The 25542-nt window shown below is 43.7% G+C and overlaps 1 protein-coding gene across 3 annotated transcripts in view; it reads right to left on the bottom strand.

Moving 5' to 3' along the window:
• LOC119648817 (glycerophosphocholine phosphodiesterase GPCPD1) overlaps positions 1–25542 on the bottom strand; it is a 118637-nt gene that overhangs the window by 8438 nt on the left and 84657 nt on the right. For all 3 annotated transcript variants that reach the window (XM_038050684.1, XM_038050674.1, XM_038050691.1), the window contains exons 3-6: positions 13412–13719; positions 12928–13347; positions 12481–12825; positions 11951–12421 (exon numbers count right to left, since the gene is read on the bottom strand). In XM_038050684.1, coding sequence (XP_037906612.1) covers positions 11951–12421; positions 12481–12825; positions 12928–13347; positions 13412–13719 — 1544 coding nt within the window. The remainder of the gene's footprint in view (positions 1–11950; positions 12422–12480; positions 12826–12927; positions 13348–13411; positions 13720–25542) is intronic.

Raw genomic sequence — 25542 nt, 5'->3', positions numbered from 1 at the left:
GACCCAGTTACAATGTGTCAAGGACAAAAAAGAGTATTTTGCGAAAATGCGGCATTTATAAGATTTCCTGCCTAGACTGCAACAAAATTTATGTGGGGCAAACAAAACGGCTAGTTCAGACCAGGGTGTTAGAACACATAAAGGAGCCCAAATCCGCTAAAAATAAGAATAACCCACACATAAAGCCCGCGGTTGCCAGACATATAATAGAGCAGGGACACAATTTTTTGTTGGAAAACGCCAATATTTTGAAGGAAGTGAACGATATTCGAAAACTAGACTCCTACGGCAGTTTTCACTTCTCGAAAATTCAAATTGATAAAAAGGCTAAACACGGACATGGGCAACAATTTTTCCACCTTTTTGGAACTCCCCCTCGGACACCACCTTGTCGTGGTGGGGGAGCCTGTAGTAGTTTACTACTACACTAAGGGTGTCCAAAAATATGAATATGGAAACGATGGATTTAAACTCTCCAAGTGGTAAGAAGTCACAGACTTCGAATCCACCCGCGACCATGAGCAATCATGTCGCGGCCGAGGCGCGGATTTTGGAGGCCTCACCACATTCATACTCGCCTACAGATCAATCTGTAGAAGGCATGCTTTCCGACTCAGTGGAAAGTTTGCACTTGGTGCCTACGGCGAAGTTAGCCAGAAAGGAAAGTACGGAAACTTTCAAATTGGGAGAAACTGGAAATCCGACTGCGGCTGAATTCTGCCTGTCAGAACCTTCTCCTTCATCCTTACCAGGAAGAGCGGAAGAACGGGAAGCTGGTGACGTGGACGCTACTGGTTTAACGCCGGTGTGTGGAAATGGATCCAAGCGGTCCGGACACCGTGAACCTGGAAAGGCCCGAAGCCGACGGCAGAAGAGAGCACTGCGAAGGAAGATGAAGCACCTTGGAAATGAGGACATGGACGTGGCTGTACTACTAGGCGCGGTAACGCCCAGAGAAATCGGACATGTGGCGCGGCAGGATCTGTAGCATTCGAAATTTATTTCGAATGTTGCGGATGCGGACGGGTAGATGGCGCGGAACTCTCCACTCGCTCATTTTCAGAACGCACCAGGGGAGTGGAGAATTAGCCGTTGGTTGGGACAGTAAGGACCGCATGGAAATAAGCCGGTCTCTTCTGTTTCCAACCGCGGCGGCGTAAACATCGCATCATATATAAACGACATCAGTTAGTGTTGGTGACTTCTGTATGCGACCAACAGAATTCATATGCCGACAAGTTGCAACCGTTTTACAAAGTGGTGCCCCGATATATTCAGAAAGCCCGACACTAGAGCCCGCACAAGCGCCGCCGCCACAGACATCGCCATCGCAGCAACGGCCTCAAGTCTGGTGATTCCGCCATCGTCATCCTCGTGGATATTAAGTTGGAAAATTTTGTGAATACGGAAGCATACAAAATCCCATCGAAGTGCTACGAAAACATCATTGCTACGAGCCGACGACGTAAACAACGCCGCATCGCAACCCATCAGCACTCTACAACGGGCACAGGCAGACACTTCGAATAAACTTTCTTCGCTTCAATTTTCGTCGAAGGCGCATAAATCTCCATCCGTCTACGGGTCCAGTCAGCTTGGCTTGAAAGTAGCACACGCAAGGAGTTTCGCAGGAAAGTCAACGGCCATACCACAACGGTCCACCGGTTCTCGTCCGATCACCGAAGTTAAGCGTTCATTCCAAGAAGATAGCAATCATCAAATTTAATTGTTATCATTAGTTTTGAAATATTCGCACTAATTGTTAATTATATTAGTAAAAGTTAAAATTGTGATAATAATAATTAAAAATCGCTGCAAGAGACGGCGTTAGGTGTTTCACATTGCGGGTTCTCTATTTCCTTAGTGGTGTTTTTGGTCTGCGCTGGAGAGCGTCCGCTTCGGTCGTAATTTTCTCTGTTCGTGCGTGCATTTGTGGGTGCGGCCTGCCGTGTCGGAGTAAAATTCACCGCGTTTCGTTATAAATTCACCGCGTTTCGTTATAAATTCACCGTGTCTGCATTACAACTCGTACTTTTCGTTAAACAAGATGTCGTTTGACAGCAAAGACGCGCCAGGCCCATCGGACCCACAAGTGACCGCCCTCGCCGTACGCGTTCCTCCGTTTTGTCGGCGGAACCCCGAGCTGTGGTTCGTGCATTTGGAAGCGCAGTTCCAAATGTCCGGCATCACATCGGACGCGACCCGCTTCAACTACGCGGTGGTCGGCCTGGACGAAGAGTCCATTCTTATGGTGTCGGACGTAGTGAAGTCGGCACCATACACGCAGCTCAAGAGTGAGTTAATCAGGCGCCTGTCGGCAAGCGAGTCGGCAAAATTAGACCACTTGCTGGCGGGTTTAACGTTGGGTGATCGAACTCCCAGCCAATTGCTTCGCGAAATGAGGCAATTGGGTGGGAGCAAGATTGGCGACGACCTGATCAAGTCGCTCTGGCTGCGACGGCTTCCGAAGGGCACCCAGGCGATTCTAGCTTGCGTTTCCGGTTCCTTGGAGGAACTGGCAGCTACGGCCGACCAGGAGGTGTACGTTCGCCCAACCATAGCGGCCGTTCAACCACAGTCGGATGAGGTGAGCGACTTAAGGCGCGAGATAGCGGCTTTAACGGCCAGCGTGGCCGAGATGAGAGCGACGTTGGACGCTCAGCGTTCGAGTGCCAGATCGCGAGCTCGCTCACGGTCTGCCACAGGAAAAGGGCGTTCGGGTAGCAGGCCGTCAAGACAGCCTGCGGACAAAGGTATTTGCTGGTACCATCGTAACTTCGGAGATAAAGCGACAAGATGTACGCTACCTTGTAAATTCGCGCCTACCGCAAAAAACTAGGTCCGCGGGGGGTCTTGGCGACGGCCACCCAGAGCGCAGCGCCACGTTGCTAACTATTTTCGACCCCCTCAGCAGGCGCAACTACCTCGTCGACTCGGGTGCGGAGGTTTCGGTTCTTCCCGTACCCCGGCATCATCGACTATATCCACAACCCCTCAAACTGGCGGTAGCAAATTCCTCCCGCATCAATACTTACGGGTACAGGCAAGTGGACGTGAGTCTTGGCTTGCGTAGGACGTTTTCGTGGCGTTTCATCCTGGCGGATGTCAGCTTCCCCATATTAGGCGCAGACTTCTTGTGTCACTATGGGTTGCTGGTGGACTTGCAAAATAAGTCCCTTATAGACCCCACAACCAACCTTAATTTGTCGGGCCAAATGGTATCTCACGCTGACAATAACCTTTCCGTTTTTTTGGAAGACATCACCGACTCTCGTGTTCGGACACTCCTCCAAAAGTTCAGCCAGATTACTACCGAGTGTAGTCTCTCGAAACCAGTGAAGCACAATGTGCAGCACCACATAAATACTACTGGTTCCCCGATTTTCCCGAAGGTGCGTCCTCTACCACCCCAGAAACTGGCTATCGCGCGGAAAGAATTTGAACAACTTGTTCAACAGGGTATCTGCAGGCCCTCAAACAGCTGTTGGTCTTCCCCTTTACATATGGTCCCTAAGCCAAATGGCGAATGGCGTCCCTGTGGGGATTACAGAAGGCTAAACGCACAGACTGTTCCTGACCGATATCCGATTCCACTCATCCACGACTTTGCGCATCATCTCGCGAATTGCCGCATCTTTTCGACCTTGGACTTAGCCAAGGCATACCACCAAATCCCAGTAGCTCCTGAAGACATTCCAAAGACGGCAATATGCACACCCTTTGGACTCTTCGAGTTCACCCGAATGACTTTCGGATTGTGCAATGCGGCGCAAATCTTTCAAAGGTTCATTCACTCAGTCCTGCGAAACCTCGATTTCTGTTTCGTCTATTTGGATGATGTTTTGGTCGCTTCTTCCACTTAGTCTGAGCACTTAGCCCATCTCGAGTGCATTTTTCAACGTCTCCTTGAGGCCGGTTTAGTCCTAAACGTTGAGAAATGCAAATTCCTTCAACAACAGGTGAGATTCCTCGGCCACTCCATTTCCTCTGAAGGAATACAGCCCGACCCAGACAAGGTGCAAGCAATAACAAGCTTCCCGCGTCCAAAAACAGTGAGGGAGTTGAGGAGGTTCTTGGGCATGCTAAACTTTTACCGTCGTTTCCTCCCCAAGGCCGCCCATCACCAGTCCGTTTTGAACGCGTACTTGTCTGGCCCCAAAACAAAAGACACACGAGAGATTGTGTGGTCTGAAGAGGCTGTCCGCGCGTTCAATAAGTCCCGACAGCAACTGGCCGATGCTACACTTTTGGCATTTCCTCAGCAAGATGCACCCCTAGCCGTTTTTGTTGATGCCTCTGACATCGCAGTAGGTGCTGCCCTTCACCAAAAGGTGGATTAAGTTTGGCAGCCGTTGAGCTTCTTCTCGAAACAGTTGAATCCCGCTCAACGGAACTACAGTAACTACGATCGCGAACTGCTCGCCGCGTACTTGTCCATCAAATACTTCCGTTTCTCCCTAGAAGGCAGGCCGTTCACAGTGTTCACGGACCATAAGCCTCTCACGTATGCTTTGAAACAAAAGCCCGACAAAGCGTCCCCTCGTCAGCTTTGACACCTGAGCTTCATCAGCCAGTTTACGTCAGACATCCAGCACGTGTCTGGCAAGGACAACATAGTTGCTGACGCTTTGTCTCGTGTCTCCGAGGTTAACATCCCCGCCTCACTCGATTTCTCGGCTATTGCCAAGGCGCAGGAGGATGACGCAGCACTTCAGAGCCTCAAGTCCAACCCCAAATACAAATTTCGGGAGTTGCCCATCTTCGGCTCAAACCTCTCGCTCTGCTGCGAAGACTCGGAAAAGGGACCTCGGCCATACATTCCGGCCACATTTCGCAAGGAAGTGTTCCACGCAGTTCACGACCTTCGACGCATCCCGGCATCAGGACAACAAACCGGTTAGTCACCGGAAAATACTTCTGGCCCTCCATGAACAAGGATATCAATTCCTGGGCCAGAGAGTGCATCGCATGCCAGAAGTGTAAAGTCTCCAGGCATGTAAGGAAAGAAGTGGGCTCATTCCCCCGCACTACCAAGCGTTTCCACACGATACACCTCGACATAATAGGGCCTTTGCGAGACTCGCACGGTTACAAGTATTGCCTCACAATCATCGACAGGTTCACGCGGTGGCCTGAGGCAATACCTCTGAAAGACATTACGGCGCAATCTTGTGCCGAACCCCTCTGCCGAGAGTGGATACCTCGCTTTGGCGTCCCTGCAGTGGTCATCACTGACCAGGGAATGCAATTTGAATCCACCCTTTTCTCCGAGTTAGGCAAACTCCTGGGTTTTAAACGCCAGCGGACTACGGCATACCACCCGCAATCCAATGGGATGCTGGAACGTTGGCACCGGACTCTGAAAGCCGCCATTATGGCACGTGACGACCCGTCCTGGACTCTAGTCTTGCCCCTCGTCCTACTCGGCCTTCGTACAACCCGCCGAGAGGAATTTGCTGCCAGCCCCGCGGAGCTGGTATACGGGGAGAACCCAAGACTCCCAAGCGTTTCGGTCTTCGACAAGAGATCGGGTCTCACGGAGTCGGGGTTGGTGCGTCTGCTGAGGGACAATCTCCGACGCATCAAAGCGCCACCACCCACTCGACACGCGTCCATACCTGCTTGTTCGCCCAAGGAACTGGACACATGCACGCACGTGCTGATCAGGACGGATGCCGTCCGGAAGCGGCTGCAGCCTCCATATGAGGGCCCGTACCGCGTTCTCGAGAGGGGAGAACATTTCTTCCAGCTCGAGATCGGTGGTCACAAAAAGGCGGTCTCTTTGTCCAGGCTGAAACCCGTGTGCGCCCCGAAGCAGCGTCGTGTCCGCTTTGTGGATTAACGGCGAATGAAGTTCCGGGATCCGTCGCCGAAACCCCCTAGGTTTCGTCTGGGGGCGGAGTGATGTGGCGCGGCAGGATCTGCAGCATTCGAAATTTATTTCGAATGTTGCGGATGCGGACGGGTAGATGGCGCGGAACTCTCCACTCGCTCATTTTCAGAACACACCAGGGGAGTGGAGAATTAGCCGTTGGTTGGGACAGTAAGGACCGCATGGAAATAAGCCGGTCTCTCTCTGTTTCCAACCGCGGCGGCGTAAACATCGCATCATATATAAACGACATCAGTTAGTGTTGGTGACTTCTGTATGCGACCAACAGAATTCATGTGCCGACAAGTTGCAACCGTTTTACAGACACAAGGAAGCGGAATCTCCGGCGGAAGGTGGGGATAAACTGGAAACCCCGATAAGATCCACACTGGACGCACCAGACTCTTCTGTCAGCGGTAATGCGCGCAAGAAACGTAAGACCAACACATCTGCTGTGGACAACGCTTTATTGAGCTCCGCACCAGGGCTTATATCCACGCGTCTCGCGGGGATTAGGACCGGTGTGCCCCCCGTATGGGGGCTCGCACTGGAGAAGGGACTACAGAGTGAATCCTACCTGCTAGTAACTTCTCCTACACCTTCCAAGGAACAGGCGGAAGGAAGGGAAGCCAGAGACGTGAACGGAACTGACTTGATGCCAGTTCGAGTGATCGAATCTATGCAACCCGGACACCGCAAACCAATTAAGGTACTAAGTGGAGAACAGACGAATGCTCTGCGGGATGAGATGAGATCTTTCGTGGATGAGAACATGGGAATTGCGGTACTTCCAAGTACGGCTTTTCTCAGAGAAATCAATCACGAGGGGATCGAGTCTCTGGCGGTACGGTGTGGGGGAAACCCCGTCATACGCGGACTGCCGCATACGCTTCTAACTGTTTTCCATAAGACAATAGACTAAGTTTATGTCGAAAAACATAAAGATTGGTCAAATCAACCTGCAGTATGCCAAAGCTCCCTCCTACCTGTTGGCAGCGAGAATGACAAAGCTGCAGGATTTCCCCTATATCTTTCTGGTGCAAGAACCGTGGGTTCGATTTAACAGAATCTGTGGCATTGGATCAGTAAAGGGGGCTAGGATCTTCTACGACGAAAGATCCATAAGACCGAGAGCTTGCGTCCTGATGTCAAGACGGTTAGAGGCAACTATGCTGAGACAATATTGTTCCCAGGACTTAGCTACGGTCATCATACAATACCAAATAAATGGCGAGAGGAAAAACATCATAGTTGCCTCCGCTTATTTACTCTATGATTCTTTGTATCCTCCACCGACGCAAGAACTTAGGGAGCTGGTGGCGTATGCAGAATCAAGTGGTCTCGAACTCTTAATAGGTTGCGATGGGAATGCTCAACATATTTTTTGGGGCAGTAGCAAATGCAATCCAAGAGGAGAGAAGCTATTTGATTTCATCACTTCAGCTGGTCTTATGACTGCAAACGTAGGGTGCGCCCCTACGTTCGTGGGACCGAGAAGAAGCGAAGTAATTGACCTAACAATCTGTACCCCTGGAAGTACACCACCCGGGAGAACGGGTGAGAGAAGTGGTAGGGGGAGAGTTGACGGTTCTTGCAACCCCTTCAACACGCAAGTGTTGCAAGGGGGACTGGAACACTGTGAAAGCCGTTGTTACCCATGAAAAGGTGAGAGCTGCCATACTGTCCTTTGAACATTTCAAAGCACCTGGCATGGATGGCATCTATCCGGCAATGCTAAAGGAGGGTATGGAGCATTTAGAGCGACCTCTAAGAAATATTTTTCGAGGATGTCTTGCTCTGGGCTACCTGCCTTCTTCTTGGCAACAGGTTAAGATAGTTTTCATACCGAAACCTGGGAAAGATGACTATTCTAATCCAAAGAACTTCAGACAAATCAGCTTGACTTCATTCTTGCTGAAAGGTTTGGAGAGACTGGTGGAGCGTCACATTCGTGGAAAAGCACTTAGGTCACACCCACTTAGTGAAAACCAACATGCTTACCAACGTGGAAAGTCCTGTGAGTCTGCTCTTCATTCTTTGGTCACAAAGATAGAGGATGCAACTTTGAATGGTGAGTACGCGATGGGGGTGTTCGTGGACATTGAAGGGGCTTTTGACTGTGCTCGTTTTCAAAAACTTTGTGATGCCGCCAGAGCGCATGGTGTTGATGATGCTTTAATTAAGTGGATCCATGCTATGCTAACGCAAAGATTGTTGTGCGCTGAGGTAGGGGTCGATCGCTACCTGACTTCGGAAGCGACGAAGGGCTGCCCCCAAGGAGGTGTGCTTTCGCCGCTTCTGTGGAGTATGCTGATCGACTCACTGCTATGCGAACTGCAAAATTTGCCAATACACGCTCAAGCTTATGCTGATGACGTGGCTGTACTTGCTGTTGATCGGGATCTTGGAACGGTGTGTAGGAATATACAGCGTGCCGTTGATTTGATAGACAGCTGGTGCCTTAGACATGGTTTGTCAGTTAATCCAAATAAAACCACAATGGTTTTATTGACAAAAATTAGAAAACTGGATGGACTTTGTCTCCCTGAGATGAGGGGTACTACCCTTCAACTCTCCGAAGAAGTGAAATATCTGGGGGTCACTCTAAATAAAAAACTTCTTTGGAACAAACTTGTAGAGGTAAAGATGAAACGAGCTCTCACAGCTTATGGGCTGTGCAGACGGACCTTTGTCTCGACATGGGGACTCAGGCCTCATGTGGTAATGTGGATATACGTTGCCATCATTAGGCCGATGTTCGTATATGCATCCGTAGTGTGGTGGGTTAAAGTGAGACAAAAAGGTTTTCACCATAAACTAGCTGCACTGCAAAGAACTGTTTGTCTGGGTATCACTGGTGCCATGAGCACGACATCCGGCGCAGCTCTGAATGCACTACTCAATTTGCAGCCCCTGGATATATTTATTCAAAGCGCTGCAATGAGAGCAGCTCATAGGCTAATTCGATTAGATCTATGGGAAAACAACGGATGTGGGGGGCACAGAGCATTGGAAGAGCTACTGAGAGGACTGAATCCAGTTCTTACAATGCCTTCCGATTCTCGTGTCTCCATACATCTGTTTGGTAGAAGATATGTAGTTACCCTGAAGCGTAGAGAGGACTGGGAAGACCCAGAGGAATGCGTGGCGGGATATACGGAAGTCTTCTACACCGATGGCTCAAAAACAGAAGAGGGTTCTGGAGCCGGAGTCTACCTCTCGAATAAAAACGAGAAGTGGGCTTTTCCTTTGGGACAATATGCAACGGTTTTTCAAGCCGAAGTTTATGCGATCCTAAGGGTGGCAAACTGGGTGATTGACGGGCGGTTGAAGGGCAGGCGCATCGCAATCTGCAGTGACAGTCAAGCTGCACTGAGGGCATTGAGCAGTCCTTTGATCACCTCGAAAATCGTTCTGGAATGCAGAAACCGTTTAAACTCTATGTTTAGATTCAATACGGTGGAACTACTCTAGGTACCTGGTCACTGTGGCATAGAGGGAAATTAAATCTCGGACGCTTTAGCGAAAGAAGGGTCAATCTCCCCTATGCCGGGACCGGAGCCAGCAATTGGGGTATCAGTAGCATTGGTTAAATCTGTTTTCAAAAACTGGGAACAAGTTTCCCATAACGACAGGTGGCAGAGCCTAAATGCTGCTCGACACACCAAACTTTTCCTGCCAGAACCCAACATACGTACCGCAAAGTTTATCCTGTCGAAAAGCAGGAGGACTTGCAGGTGTATTGTGGGCATTCTGACAGGCCATAATTCGCTAGCTGGGCATATGTTCAGAATAGGAATTACCGAAGATGATACGTGTCCCTCCTGTAGTGAGGAAGCGGAATCTACGGAGCATTTCCTATGTGAATGCCCCGCCTATGGACGCATCAGGCATCAGATCTTTGGTGCCGATGTCCTCCAATTGCGACGGGTAGCATCACATCCACTAATGGAAATCCTGCGATACGTTAACGAATCCGGAATATTCCGTTAGACGGGGGAGGCGAGTACAATGGGCCAACACGGCCTGAGTGCTCAGAAGCTGTAGCTTCTCCCCCACCATACACACACACACACCTTTTTGGAACCTTTAGAACGGACTAGGAGAAAAAAAAATCATGATTAAGATATCATAATTACAGGAATAGCTTTAAAAACGTAAATTGTCAAGAAAATTTTCAAGAGATAAAACACTGAAGAAGGAGCCAGTTTTTCCCCGAAATACGTATTTGTATACATCACCAAAATACTTTTAGGCAAAAAAAGGAAAATATCTTCAAACCCAAATCTTTCACTTATCTTTAAGAAGTTTAAGGTCATTTAAAGCGATGCAGTGGATTTCGTCCATATTTTCTGAAGTGTTAACTTCATTCGGGCTTCTGAGTTACCTACTGAATATCTGAAGCAAGAAAAACATGGATTGAGGATATGATCCCGTCGTGAATCTCCCCACTCGATCGCGGGACACGCATCTCCAGTGTTTTTTTCATTTTGCCGTTTTAATTTCGGGTTAGTTGCGTGTCAACGTCGAACAATCTCTCTATTTCAATTTTAATTAATAGCAAGTGAGGGACTGAATTGTCCAAAAAGACACTACATTCTCGAGTCTGGCTAGCGGGACGCTTCAGTATTCGCGGGTGGATTTTCACAGCCAGTTTCGTCATCTTTTTAGGTTTTTTGGATAATTTTGCCCTCATGGCCGATCTTGACCAACTAGAATGATCTCCTGGCTATCGCCCAATCCATTAAATCATTAAAAATACATATACGAAAGAAAACAGTTTGGGGGCCTCTTCTCAGTACCACGCAGCTCTCCGCGTGATATGGGCGCAACCACCACGAAATTACTTACCATAACGTGACCAACTGCAAATAACCGAGCTGAGAATACATCTTCCAGGAATTCTCCTGGAGCTTATGCTCTTAATGGCCATCCCGGCTCCCATGATACCAGATAACTTCGTGGCAAGAGCCACTTTATAAAAGCCCCATTGCCAACTCGGGTCTTATCGCCCTCCTCATGTACGTGGGATGAATGATCTGATGATAAATAATTTGCGTTTATCATTATCAACTAGAAATATCTACAGAAGATGATCCAATTTGAATATTAATGTGGCAAAAACAATGGCGCCAGTAGTTTGCATTATGTAATTTCTATTAACTGTAGGATGTTTACTTTCATTTCTAACTTCCATAATTAGCATATATTCATTAAATTATACAATTAGAATTGCCCACGAGATTTGAAACGATGGTGAGAATTATCAAGATGTGTCTGATCTATGTCAACAACCGGAGAAGAATCTGTTGTTTCATCAGAATCAATAACTACGTATTCATTTGCTTGGAAGATTTTATGGGATAATCAAATTTGTGATTACAATTGAATGAAGTTCACGCTTTAAACTGTTTATTATTTCTAATCATTTTCAGTCGCTCATGATACATATATAAACAACTTTGTAAGTGAATCAATATTTCAACTCGACATTCTCGGGCATGAAACTGGGAAAACACAATTGCGGCTCGGTTTGACCACTGTGAAATAGTCATGCTCGACCGATCGATATCAAACTTGTTATTACATATTAGCAGCTCCTAAAGTAACATTTATCATGAGACTTTGTTTACAGCGATATTATATGCTGTGAAAGTCACGTTTTTCCCCGATGAAAGCATTGTGAAGTTATTTTTTTTGTAAATGTTTTCCAAATTGAAAACGAATAAAATGAAAATTATGGAGTGACAATATGGTAAATATTATGGCCTTTAATAGAATTGTTCTCACGAATTGACGGAACATAGGGTGTTTGGCAGAAAATGTTTAATGTGCTTCCATACTAAAACAAATTGATGCGACAAGACGTTAATATTGGGGCGTTAGTTGATATTTGTGTATATATTGTGTATGCATTGAAAATTTTCCACAATAGGACATTAAATAAATTCTCATTTTGTTCGAGGTCAATATACCAATAGCTCGAATAACATGGCTGTTTCACATGTTTGTGTTAGAATCATTCTTTCGGAATGCCGATATCACGCTATCAAATTTGGGAGATTATAATCAACTCACCTGCGTTGGATCCCTCAATAAATCTTCAGTATGTGCAACTATACCAAGAAGCTCCATACCACGAGAATGACATGCAGCCTTTTCGATCGAATTACATCTTGGATCGTTGTACAATGGATAACGGCTCGTCTGTCCAAGTGTTAGGAACATAACTGGATACAAATTTTGTTTGAATCTCAACATTGCACAAATATCAGGATCAAAACACGAGAACACAATACGTCGTGAATTTGCCTTGGAGAACACAACATCCAAAATGCAATCTAGATAGAGATTTCGATCAACATTCTGCTCCATTTCCATTGATCCGTCAATTAATTGTTGGGACCATTTAATTTCAATATTGAAGCCAACATGACTGTCGATCGCATCTAGCGTATCAGCCAAAGTTGGAAACGGTTGGTGTTCCTCCATACTATCGTTATCAAAATTACGTGGTTCACGAGTGCGGCCCTCGACCAGATGGTATACCTGTAAGAATATGTACTTTCTCTAGGTTGTCCAACACTTATATGTAATTATGAAATTACTTTTAGATTTTTCAATTGTTCTAAAGTCAATTCTCGCATAGGCAGCTCGAGAAGGTCATGAGTATCAATAGTTTTCTTGGATCGTAATGACACATAAACATGAAAGTCGTGATAAATAACGGGCACTAAATCTTTGCTTAATTGAACATCAAATTCAACCATATCAGCACCATGTGCCACCGCATTTTTCAACGAAGCAATAGTATTTTCACGAATCACAGCCTCTTTGGTTTTAAAGCTAGTTCCTGATCCACGATGTCCAACATCTAGGCCCGACCATTTCTTGTTCCAATATCGGGAAAAGGATAATTTCATATCGAGTACGTGTGAAGTGAATGGTTTGATCTGGAAGCGAGAGAGACTTGCATTAGTTGCAATTGTTTAATATATCTGCAGAACTCAATTAACTGCTAATTTTTAGATTCGTATATTTTAGATAGAACTTACCAACAGGTAATCCAAGCGCATTGTTCCAAGTGGCCGGTGTTTGGTTGCGCACGTAATTGGCATCTCCAATTTACCTTCTGATCTTTTCAGCAAGTTTGGTAGGATATAATGATATCCCAAATGATACGGGGGTTCTTCCATTGAAGCTTTCGAACTATATGTGTATAAATCGACTAGATACGCAACCGAATCGATATCACCAACGGTAATATGGAACACGACTACATCATTCGGTGCGCATGGAACACCAAACTGCGGTTGCGGCTTTATGTCACAATCATCATATTTATAACAACAAACTTCAGCAAATCCGTATGGTGCTTGCTCACTACCGTTTTCCCGAGTATCATTTGATAAAGAATCTTCTAATGGTGAAATCACGTTATCCGATGTATGTATACGAAGATTCATTGGTGTTACCTGTAACGGAATTCTTGATATACTGAAGCAAAGGAAAGGATTTTCTTGTAATCCTTGAACTTACCTTGATGTAAAGTAATCGTGATTTCATTCTTTGCTTCAAAGCAAATGGTGAGTTAAAAAATTTCAATTGTACTATAGATTCTGTGGTGAGCCAGCCCCGGTCAATTTTTTCTTCGCCTTCGACATCGCCAAAAATATCATCCGATTCAGCTTTATCGCCCATTTCAGGAATAGATCGCGGATGTAAGTGCGTCTCCCAGCGTCTTACATGCTTGCTCTCGGTAGTTGGATCGATAGAGCAAACGAAAAAGCGATAGTATACCTGACGATCACGCGGTATGTTAGTTGTTAGCGACCAATCATTCGTGCCTGAAAATAAATATGAATATGTCAGTATTATTGCTTAAAGATATTTCAATAATTGAATAAAACAGTTCTAGGTAATAAATGAACGTTGTATAAACTCATATCATGGTCAAACTCGGGCGGTCAAAGGGTAGTATAGGTCCCAGGGCGAAACGTGGGTTAGTATTAACGATGAAGCATAAAACCTGGGAAACGCCTGCTGAACCAACACCAACAGCTCAACCAAACCCTATCTCCACCTCCACGTGGTGATAGCTGCGAGTTCTTTCTTCATAAAAAATTGCAGACAGAGAAGAATGAAGGGCAGTCTCTCGCGCCTAAAAACGGGACAAAATATACCAACTGGTCCTCCGGGTTGGGTAGGGCTAACAACCCTACACGAAAAACCGATGTTACGAAGCCACGGAAGGAGCGTCGGACAGGATGGGTTTTACAACGACGAACCCGGCAACGACAATGGATTAACGATTTGCGCATTTTCTCATGGAACGTGCGCTCCCTGTACAGACCGGATGCTGCTCAGCAGCTAGCCGATACCCTGCCCCAATATAAGGCCGATATAACAGCGTTGCAAGCGATGCGATGGACCGGGACCGGTCTCCTGGAGAAGAGCCACTACACCATATATTATAGCGGCCATCCAGTAAACCATGTGCTCGGAGTAGGTTTCTTAGTCAGCCAAAAAATGAAACCTGCTGTTATCGGCTTTGAAAACATAAGCGAACGGCTATGCACTCTGCGTTTGCGAGGCAAGTTTAGAAGTATAAGCCTCATAAACGTTTACGCCCCTACAGAGGAGACTGCAGAGTCGGAGAAGGATAACTTCTACGAGGCAGTTGAGCGGGCCCTCCAAGCCTGTCCCGAGTATGATATCAAAATCACACTTGGAGATTTCAACGGACAAGTAGGGACGGAATCCGTATTCAGGCGATACGTCGGCTCCCATAGCTTACATAGGAATACCAATGATAACGGACTGCGGACTATTCAGTTAGCAGTATCGCAAGAAATGGTTGTTGGAAGTACCTGGTTTGCGCGGAAAGCGGTCCAGAAACATAAAAAGGCCCCTCCAGACGGGACCACTTGCAGCCAAATTGACCACGAGCTAATCAGCTCGGCGTTCAATCGAACGCCGCCACCTCTCAGCCTTGATAAATGTCAGAACATATAGGGGGCCAATATAGACTGGGACCACTATCTCGTTGGCATAGTGCTCCGAGCTCGAATTAAGACACCACCTGCAATCCCCTCTGACAATCAGGTGAGAGTGAATACTGAAGCCATTGACAACACAGCCCTTCGCAACGCCTATAAGGGCGAAATGGATGCCGCAATAACCGCAATCAACAAAGATCCTGGAGATGGAGCATCAACTAATGATCTTCACAAGCACCTGAAGAACGTTATCATTGATACGGCCACAAAGATACTTGGCCCAGCCGCAAGAAAAACCGGAACGGCTAGTTTGACAATGAATGTAAGCTAGCAACGGAACGGCAGAATGCTGTATACCAAGTAATGTTGCATTCTCAAAGAACGCGGGCATGTCCAGGGAATTATCGCGAACTCCGTCGAGCGGAGAAGCGACTTCACAGATAGAAAAAGGAAGCCAGGGAGAAGCAACAAGTCTGTGAACTACAAAAGGTGGTTGCGCCCATATCACGGGGAGAACTGCGTGGTACTGAGAAAAGGCTTCCAAACTGTTTTGCTTCGTATATGTATTTTTAATGATTTAATGGATTGGGCGATAGCCAGGAGATCATTCTAGCTGGTCAAGATCGTCCATGAGGGCAAAATTATCCAAAAAACCTAAAAAGATGACGAAACTGGCTGTGAAAATCCACCCGCAAATACTGAAGCGTCCCGCCAATATGCGCTAGCCAGGCTGGAAAATGTGGTGTTCTTTTGGACAATTCAGTCCCTCACTTGCCATTAATTAAAATTCAAAATAGAGATTGCTAGAAGTTGACACGCAACTAATCGGAAATTAAAATGGAAAAATGAAAAAAACTCTAGATGCGAGTGCCGCGATTGAGTGGGAAGATTCAAAACGGGATCACATCCTCAATCGATGTTTTCTTTGCTTCAGATATTCAGTAGGTAACTCAGAAGCTCGGAGTAAAGTTACCACTTCAGGAAATATGGACGAAGTTCAATCCATCGCTTTAAATGACCTTAAACTTCTTAATAAGCGAACGGCTATGCACTCTGCGCTACCGAAGCAAGTTTAGAAATATAAGCCTCATAAACGTTCACGCCCCTACAGAGGAGACTGCAGAGTCGGAGAAGGATACCTTCTACGAGGCAGTAGGACGAACTCTCGAAGCCTGTCCCAGATATGATATTAAAATTATACTTGGGGATTTTAACAGCCAAGTAGGGAAGGAGCCCGTATTCAGGCGATACGTTGGCTCCCATAGCTTACACGAAAAAACAAATGATAACGGACTGCGGATTATTCAATTAGCAGGGTCACACGAAATGGTTGTTGGAAGTACCTGGTTTGTGCGGAAAGCGGTCGACAAACATACGTGGGCCTCTCCAGACGGGACCACTTTCAACCAAATTGACCACGTGTTGATCGAACGCCGCCACCTCTCAGCCTTGATGAATGTCAGAACATATAGGAGGGCCAATATAGACTCGGATGACTATCTCGTTGGCATGGTGCTCCGAGCTCGAATAACAATACCACCTAGAATCCCCTCTGACAATCAGGTGAGAGTGAACACTCAAGCCATCCACAACACAACCCTCCGCGACACCTATAAGAGGGAAATGGATGTCGCAATAACCGCAGTCAACAGAGGGCCTCGAGATGAAGAATCAACAAATGATCTTCACAATCACCTGCAGAACGTTATCATGGGTACGACCACAAACATACTTGGCCCCAGCCGCAAAAGGAGCCGGAAAGTGTGGTTTGACGATGAATGTAAGCTAGCAACGGAACGGAAGAATGCTGTATACCGAGTAATGTTGCATTCTCAAAGAACGCGGGCACGCGCAGAGACTTATCACGAACTGCGTCGAGCGGAGAAGCGACTCCACACACGGAAAAAGGAAGCCTGGGAGAACCAACAAATCTGTGAACTAGAAAAGTATAGGGAGCAACCGCACCAGGCGCGGAAGTTTTACCAACAAGTCGGCAGGATGAAGCCTTATACACCTCGATGTTCATCCTGCCGAGACAAAGAGGGAAATCTGATTTCCGACAGAATGGGAATATTGGAGCGATGGGTTGAATATTTTGATGAACTGCTCACCAACTAAAATATCGGCGAGTTGGAGGTCCCGCCAACTGAAGTCGATGGACAAATATTGACACCACCAAGCATAGAAGAAACAGTCCGTGCAATTCATCGGCTTAAAAACCATAAGTCGCCAGGAGCCGATGGAATTACAGCCGATTTGGTTAAATATGGAGGCGGCCAATTACACCAAGTGGTTCATCAACTGATGCTCAAAATATGGTACAGCGAATCAATGCTTGACGACTGGCAACGAGGCATTATCTGTCTCATACATAAAAAGGAGGATACCACACAGTGCAACAATTATAGAGGTATCACGTTGCTGAGTACCATCTATAAGATATTCTCCGCTATCTTGCTAGGTCGGATAGCCCCATACGCCCAGAACATCATTGGCCCATACCAAAGAGGCTTCACTCCGGACAAATCAGCAACAGATCAGATTTTCTCTCTGCGACAAACAATGGAGAAGCTGTTGGAATATGGACATCAGTTGCACCATCTTTTCATCAACTTTAAAGCCGCCTATAACAGCATAGCCAAGATCAAACTTTACACGGCCATGAGAGAGTTCGATATTCCAACGAAATTGATAAGAGTGACTAGGCTGATCCTGACCAATATGCGAGACCAGATAAAGGCAGCAGAATCACTGTCGAGACCATTCAACATCACCAACGGTCTAAGACAAGGGGATGGTTTATCATGTGTCTTCTTCAACCTGGCCCTGGAGAAAGTGATTCGCTATGCCAATGTATATGCGAGAGCCACCATCCTTTTCAAGTCCACCCAACTACTGGCCTATGCAGACGATATCGACATCGTGGGAAGAACAACCCGGAATGTACAGTCTACCTTGATCCAGATCTAGCAGGCGGCGCGGGATCTTGGGCTGCACATTAATGAAGGCAAGACGAAGTGTATGGTCGCAACGTCAGCGCCAATCAAATCGAACAACATCGAATCGCACTGGTCAAACGAAAACAATGAAGATAGGAGACTACAACTTTGAGACCGTTGATAATTTCTCCTATCTAGGGTTAAAAATCATAACCGATAACAGCTATGACGATGAAATCCGTGCACGGTTGTTGGCAACCAACAGAGCCTATTTCAGTTTACAAAAACTGTTTCGTTCGAAACGTCGCATCATAGGGTCAGCTCTTACTGTACAGAACTTTGATCTTGCCAGTCCTTATGTATTCCTGGGAGACTTGGGTTCTTAGCAAAAAAACCTGCGAACTCTTGGCCGCGTTCGAGAGAAAAATCCCCCGAAGAATCTTTGGTTGGACGATTCCATAGCCTACATAACGACGAAATCTATGAGCGATTCCACGACCGTCTGGTTGTGGATAAAATCCAGCTCAACAGGTTGCGATGGGCGGGTCACTTAATCCGTATGGATGAGGATGATCCCACCCGGAAAGTCTATAAGGGCAATATCTATGGTAGAAAAAGAAGACGAGGCAGACCCTGCCTGAGATGGAGCGATGGCGTAGATCAAGGCGCCAGACAGCTTTTAGGGCTATCGAATTGGTGGGCCTCGGCGCAAAACCGGGATGTCTGGAGTTCCTTATTAAGGCAAGCCTAAACCGAATACCGGTTATTGCGCCGTTGATGATGATGGTCAAACACGAGAAGTCTCTCATACATTAATGAATGTACTTCCTTTCAAAGAGCCCTTAGCTTCCAACAATGCATTTTCCTATTCGCTAAAAACGACTTCTTTCTTGTTTGCATACCATATATTTCTTCCACACAGTACTCGCATTACCTAATGTGTGATAATCAATCATTGTTCCGTGGAAGTAAAATCAATTACTTTCTCTACAAAAGCATCATTACGTTCATGGCATGTGAACGTATGATATATGGGTCATATTAAATGAAGAATGGAAAAGCTATTTCGTGCTTTGCTGCATAATTCTGATTAATCCACAGATAATAAGCTGGGTAAGTTGTACGAGAAAACCACTTGGGAGTAAATGATATTGAGCCTAATGATTTGAAAATATATGCTTGGGGAAACTGAATAGCAAAGGCATTCCACAATACAATGTGATAAAATATTACAACGAACTTTTCAATGGAGAAACATTTTATGCCTTGACATTATGTTTTCGGAGATAATGATGTGTTGTTACGACGATTTCGGAGGGAGGCTTCTGATTTTTCGACCTAAGCTGGATATAAACTAAAAGGAAAATTCAATAAGTAGCTAGGATTGAGAACTTGAAGAGAGAGAGATGAGGCACAATTTTCAAGCGTCCGAAGGCGGCCGTTTTATAAGGTCATGTCACGATTTTGAGAAATCGGTCCACTTTTGTCCTTTTATGACATAAGCCGACAAGGCGTGACAAAAGCTGGTCCACTGAACCACTCTCGTTTACGACAGCAGAAAGCGTAAAACTCGACAAAGAATATGAGCTTGTTTTATTCTTTAGGTCTTGTGTAAAACCAAAAGATACTAAATCAGTTTACTGCTCGTACGTACTTTATCTGAAAATATATGTATATATTGTCACACAATTTAGTAGAGATGTTGGGGCTAAGATTGAAAAGTCTGGATTCCCGACCATATATTGCATATATTTATCCATCAGAAGATAAGACTACTCTCATTAATCACTTGGATCGGCCTTTCGTATCTGGCGTGAATAGGCGAATCTATGATTTTTTTAGCCTTTGCCCCGTCAATACATTCTTTGCTTACAAGCCATTTAATATCGACGTGTCATAGTAGTTTTTACAAAGGAAAAAACCAAGTTTCGTGCAGTGGCTGAATTTTTATTTTTGGAAGGTTTAAAAGCAAAGGAAATTTATGAACGAATGTTGAAAGTGCATAGGGACTCTTTGCCTTCAATTAGTCCAGCATAAAGATGGTTGCTGAATTTAGATGTGGTCGTACAAGCCTTGAAGACGATTAAAGATCCAAAAACAACAACAACACCAGAAATCGTAGAAAAATGCAGAATATGATATTGGAAAATCGTCGAGTGACTGAAAGAAATTTAGGAGAACCCTTAGGCATCTCATTGGGCGGTGTAAGCAACATTTTGATTTAAGTATTGGGTTTAAGAAAGCTGTGTCCACAATGTGTACCGCATTCGCTAGCAATGAAAGGAAACCATATTCGAATGCGAATTTCTTGGCAACATTTAGAGCATTTTCGAAGGGATAAAGTGGATTTTGTGGGTCGATTCATTACTATGGATGAGACTTCGGTCTATCACCATGATCATGATCATCAAAACAAGAGACAAAGAGTGGAGTGAACCTGGTTCTTAGGGTCCAAAATGAGTTCATGTCTAGAAATTGGCCAAGGAGGTGTTAGCATCAGTTTTTTGGGATGCGAAAGGAATTTTGTTCGTGGATTACTTGCAAATTGGTAAAACAACAAACTCTAAATATTAATGCAATCTTTTAGGACAGCTGAAGGAAAAAGACCAGGTTTGCTGAAGAAAAAAATTCTTTTTCATCAGGACAAGGCACCGTGTCATAAGAACATTTTGGCAATGGCTAAAATCCATGAATTCAAGTTCGAATTGTTGGAGCACCACCGTATTCACCCCTAGCGACTTCCATCTGTTTCCAGTCCTACAAAATTCATGCATGGAAAGCGTTTTTCATCAAATGATGAGATTATAACAGCTATGGAAGCGTATTTTTCAGTCTTTTCAGATTCTCTCGTCAGGGGTGGAATTTATAAATTGAAATCTCGTTGGAACAGGTGTATTGATGTTCACGGAGATTTCACTGACCAATAAAGTGAATTTCAAACCATAAAATTGTGTTTTTCTTATCGAATCGCAAAACTTATTGAACAACCTGGTATAATGGTGATATTTAACGGAGCTAAAAATAAAGGAATGGTATTTGAAGATACAGCATATTTTCCAGCACTTGTAACAGCTTGGGAGGATGAAGAAATTTGATAATTGGGTTCTACATGAATTTACTAAGCAGAACATAATGCTTCGAATTGAAATTTGCAGTTCTCTGGTCTTCCCCAACATAAAATACCTCTTTCTGAGTAGAACAGCGGCTATAAAACATATGCCAAAACCGAGCCTTCATCTTGAGAAGGTAATGATGACTATTTGATGGTCTGTAGCTGGAGTTGCCCGCTATTCTTTTGAAACACCGCTATTCTCTTTTGAAGCGTGATGAAACCTATAATGGACAAAGCTACTGGGGCGATGAAATGCATTTCAAGTTTAATATTCAATGCCTAGATTGTTCAATAGAGATGAAGTGATACGGCTCCATTGGAACGCACCACCTTATATATACAGAATAATGGCCTAAAAATCATACGAATTGTAATATGCGCCGCTTCGACCGTATTCATCATATTCTTTTTATAAACATTTGGAACCCTTTTTGGGAGTGAAACAATTTAGCAATGAAGCAGCTATCAAAGTTGCCTTCTAGGAATTTCTTCACACTAGAAAGCCCAACTTCTACGAAACTAGCGTATACAGTGCGCGCAATTTCTATATACGCACCCCATATATTGCTCGTTGTGACTATATAGAAGCCTTGAGAAATACAAAGTTTATATGATGATGTATCTTTATTTTAGTTTAGAATAACAAAAAAAATTAACAAAATACATCTTCATTTTTTTTTTAAATTAACAAAAATTGCATTTTTATTGCGCAATTTCTATATACGTACTTGCACTTTCAAGCCTATTGAAATAAATAAACGCATATTGACTGGTTGCTAATATTGTTTTGCCCCCATTGGACCTTATGACTTCGAAAATTCGATTTGGCGTTGAGGCTGTGAAATTTTTGAAGTGTTTTCTACGATTTGGTACCAGCATTCTAAATTTTTTTTTTTGTGTAAACACAAAACCTTATTAAAATCGGTTTACTGTCTGTCTGTCTGTTTGTCCGTCACACGCATTTTTCTCGGAGACGGTTACAGCGATTGACACCAAATGGTAGAAAGGTGGGAACTGTGAACGCTCACGCATACAGTAAGTTACATTCTTTTACGTTGAATTTAAGGGGGGGTCCCCATACATGCAAAAGGGGGGTGTAAAATTTGTTTTCATTAGATATAGTCGTGTGTGGTATCAAATTAAAGGTCTCGGTTAGTACTTTTCGAAGTTAGTTTTGACATTTGTTGGAAAGGTGGGGAGTACGCGGGGTTGAAAGTGATCCTTCCTTTAAGGGGGCCATTCTTAGAAACTACTAAACCGAAAAATCTGAAAAAAATCAGGAGGCTGCCACTATATGGTGCCTGGGCTCCGAAATACCTTCTATATTGATATCTGTACAAATAAAGTTAATAATAGTATATTACTATAATTTTTAATAATTGGCTGGAAAACCCCTCTTAAGTTCATGTTAGCACCATGAAATTTCGCAGTAATATAGGGTGTAACATACAGCATGGTCTCACCAAGTTTGATGGAAATCGCACTATTTCTAAGTTACAATACGTCAAAGTTGTCGCTTCCTTGCAAATTCAAGTCTATGAATGTCAATATCATCCGAAAGTGGATATTCTCACATAATATATGCATATATTACGTGCTACGTTCTAAGAAATACACAAAACCTTTCGTACCTGAAGCGTCCTGCTTCCGGTTTCCCGACTTGTTTTTAGATCGTGCCAAAATGTGCTAAATCCAGCTGAGCTGTAAAGCTTGAATTTCTTCTCATCCGAAAAAATTACTGCCTTCCATTCTTCTTCCCATTTCATCCACGATCTAGCTAATTTGAGACGAGCCTTATTATTTGTCGGTGTGATGAGGTATGAGGTACTTTAGCAGGTTTTTTATAGTTAATGCTGTTATCAGCAAGGAAAATCTGTTGCAACCGTCTCTTTTTAGTAGAAGTAATTTCGGCATGATCTGGAACGAACTAAAGTTTATTTCTTGTAGCTTCCTCTTTAATCAGGGCGATTTCTCTTTTACCGATTTTTTTATTTCTACGCATATGCTCTTTTGTACCGTATTTTCCCTTTAATCTAAAGAAATTCCGCACAACTCCGTCGGGTCTACTAATTTCCCTCAACATCGCTCTCATTGTGCAGCCCGAATCTTCCATTCTGGCAAGTTGGGCTTTTTCTTCTTCGATTAACACTTTTCCACGAGGCATCGCTATAATCCAAGCTAGAAAAGTTAAAGTTGAGCTCTGTTTTACGTAGAACTCTACAAAATTTCACGTCACACCTTTTAATTACAAAAAAAAAATTTCAAAAGTAATTTTAGACACGTTTTAGGTACCTGCGTTTATAGAAATTGCGCACTTGCAAATGATTGCTTTCGACCAGAAACAAAATATCATGCAACATTTTTCAGCTGATCTAAATGTCGCTATCATAACGAATTCTCAAGAAACCAAGGAATTTATATTCCCTTCAATTGTTTCACACAATCTTCGCTTTCTATGCATTTTCTAAGAAAAAGAGAAAAAATGTGAGTGCGTATATAGAAATTGCGCGCACTCTATGCACCTGCATGGGGCTGGAAGAATTGTCTCATATATACTGGTGCTAATTTTGACTATTAAAATAAATATTCATAAAAGACAGTTTTTTGAAATTTTAGTACTTAATCAGACATTTCATCTGCTACAACGTAATATAAGTATGTATCTGCTGGAGTACCTCAGATATTAAAGAGAGATTTAGAGAAAGTGGCAACTAGCACTGAATACGTGCAAAAGGCAAGATTTTTTTTTAAACAAAACTGAACTACTGGCATCACAGTCACGCCTGCTTCAGCAGAATGGCATCTGCTGATGGATTAAGTGCGCGCAGTTCCTTTTAACCTGTTGAGATATATTATTGTTCTTATTGATTTCGAGAAGAATATTGATAGAATATCATTTCTAACTTGTACGAATCGACAGAATATCGAACAGTTTTTATATCCTGTAAGATTTGTATTCGCTCCAAGCAATTCCTTATGATTACCTGAAAACTGACATTAATAGAGGCAGGTTCGTGTCAACCTTTTCAAAATTGAACGCTTCTGTCACTCACAGGCCCCATTGTCTCGCTTTTCTTTCTACTATGCATCAATCCAGGGTCGTCACCATACTTAACTTCGAATGAAGTATGCAGGGGATATGAGTTGGCCTCTTAAATAGGGGATACCGGATAGGTCATATATTAAGGACGATGTTATTATAAGTGTCCAACAACTGACTGAGAAAAACAGTATGACTCAAAGAAATTAAAAAAGAGCTGTAAATGGAATACGTAAAAAATATGGTTCTCGGTAAATAATATCCTTGGCTCTATGAAACAATGCCATTCTTTGTTGCACAAGCGTCTAGGTATACAAGATTCATCCGGTGCTTAAATTTTAGTATTTAAATTGGAATAAGTTTTGAAACTTATATAATAGGTATGGATTCCTTAGGCTGAGAACTGTCGCTAACTGATAGGCAATAAAATCAGCAAGTTATCGTTATGAATGTAAAAATACTTGTTATTTTTTTTCAAATCGAATATGATGTGAAGTATCTATGGATCTGTACATTATATTCGCACAGCTAGATGGATACATTACGTAAGGCGTCCGATATTTTAATATACGTGCAAATTATTTCAAGAATATCTTCTGTCACGATTAAAATTTGCTTTTCTGATTCTCAATTTTATTGTAAGAACATATCGTTGGCGTTGGTAACACGCAATACAAAAGGAAGCATTTATTTTGTTGATCTTCATGTTTTATGATAATGGATGAATTTATATCGTTTTTCACTCAATTATTCAAGATATATTATTATTAATGAGGCGCGAAAAATTTTCGAAAGAAACCGGGTGCGTTGAATATAATGGAATTTTCACATATTGAGAATTCTCACCAAACTACGACCAAATGTATTTGCATCGAATGATGACCTTTCCATCACCTTTATTTTTGAAAATCAATATCCTGCATATTACCGGGTGGGTGACAAAGGGATACGACAATAAAGCAACAGCAGAACTCAGTTTCCACTATAATGATAGAATATGAGTGTAATGCAATTAGCCTGTCATTGATATGATTTATATTTCGAGACAGTAATATTGATTGTTGTGATTAAACCGAACGAACAATTTAGATTTGGATGGATATTTCAGTATTAGTAAAGTGTATGATAAGATTTTGTATCGGTGACTTATGTAATTACTGTGCTTAAATTTTTTTTATCCAATTTTTAAGATTTTATGTTAAAAGAAAGCCTTATTAAAATCAGTTTACTGTATGTCAATCTTTTACAAGTACTTTTCTCGGAAACGGCTAAACCGATTGAGATGAAATTCTTTGGACATATGCAGACTGTGAAATGCAACGCAAACAATGAAATAATTAACGTTGAAGAAACAAGTTTATTTTGAAAGCGACTCCAAAAAGAAGCTATCCCGAAAGAATAGAAAAATCAGCAAATGGTCGTAAGCTTCCAAAGATTACTTGGAAACTCTTTTTCGTTTTAAGCGTAACTTAATTTACTACTCTGAAAACCCCAAAGAAATGACAGGTATATGAACCTCTTTCCTTCCTGTTTTATTGGATGACTGAATGGGAAATTGCACTGTACTATTGTTAATTGTA

The sequence above is a fragment of the Hermetia illucens genome, chromosome 1 (assembly GCF_905115235.1).
Source record: "Hermetia illucens chromosome 1, iHerIll2.2.curated.20191125, whole genome shotgun sequence".
Classification (NCBI taxonomy): Eukaryota; Metazoa; Arthropoda; class Insecta; order Diptera; family Stratiomyidae; genus Hermetia; species Hermetia illucens.
Note: the sequence above shows the minus strand (reverse complement) of the source record. Positions and strands in the feature narration are given on the sequence as shown.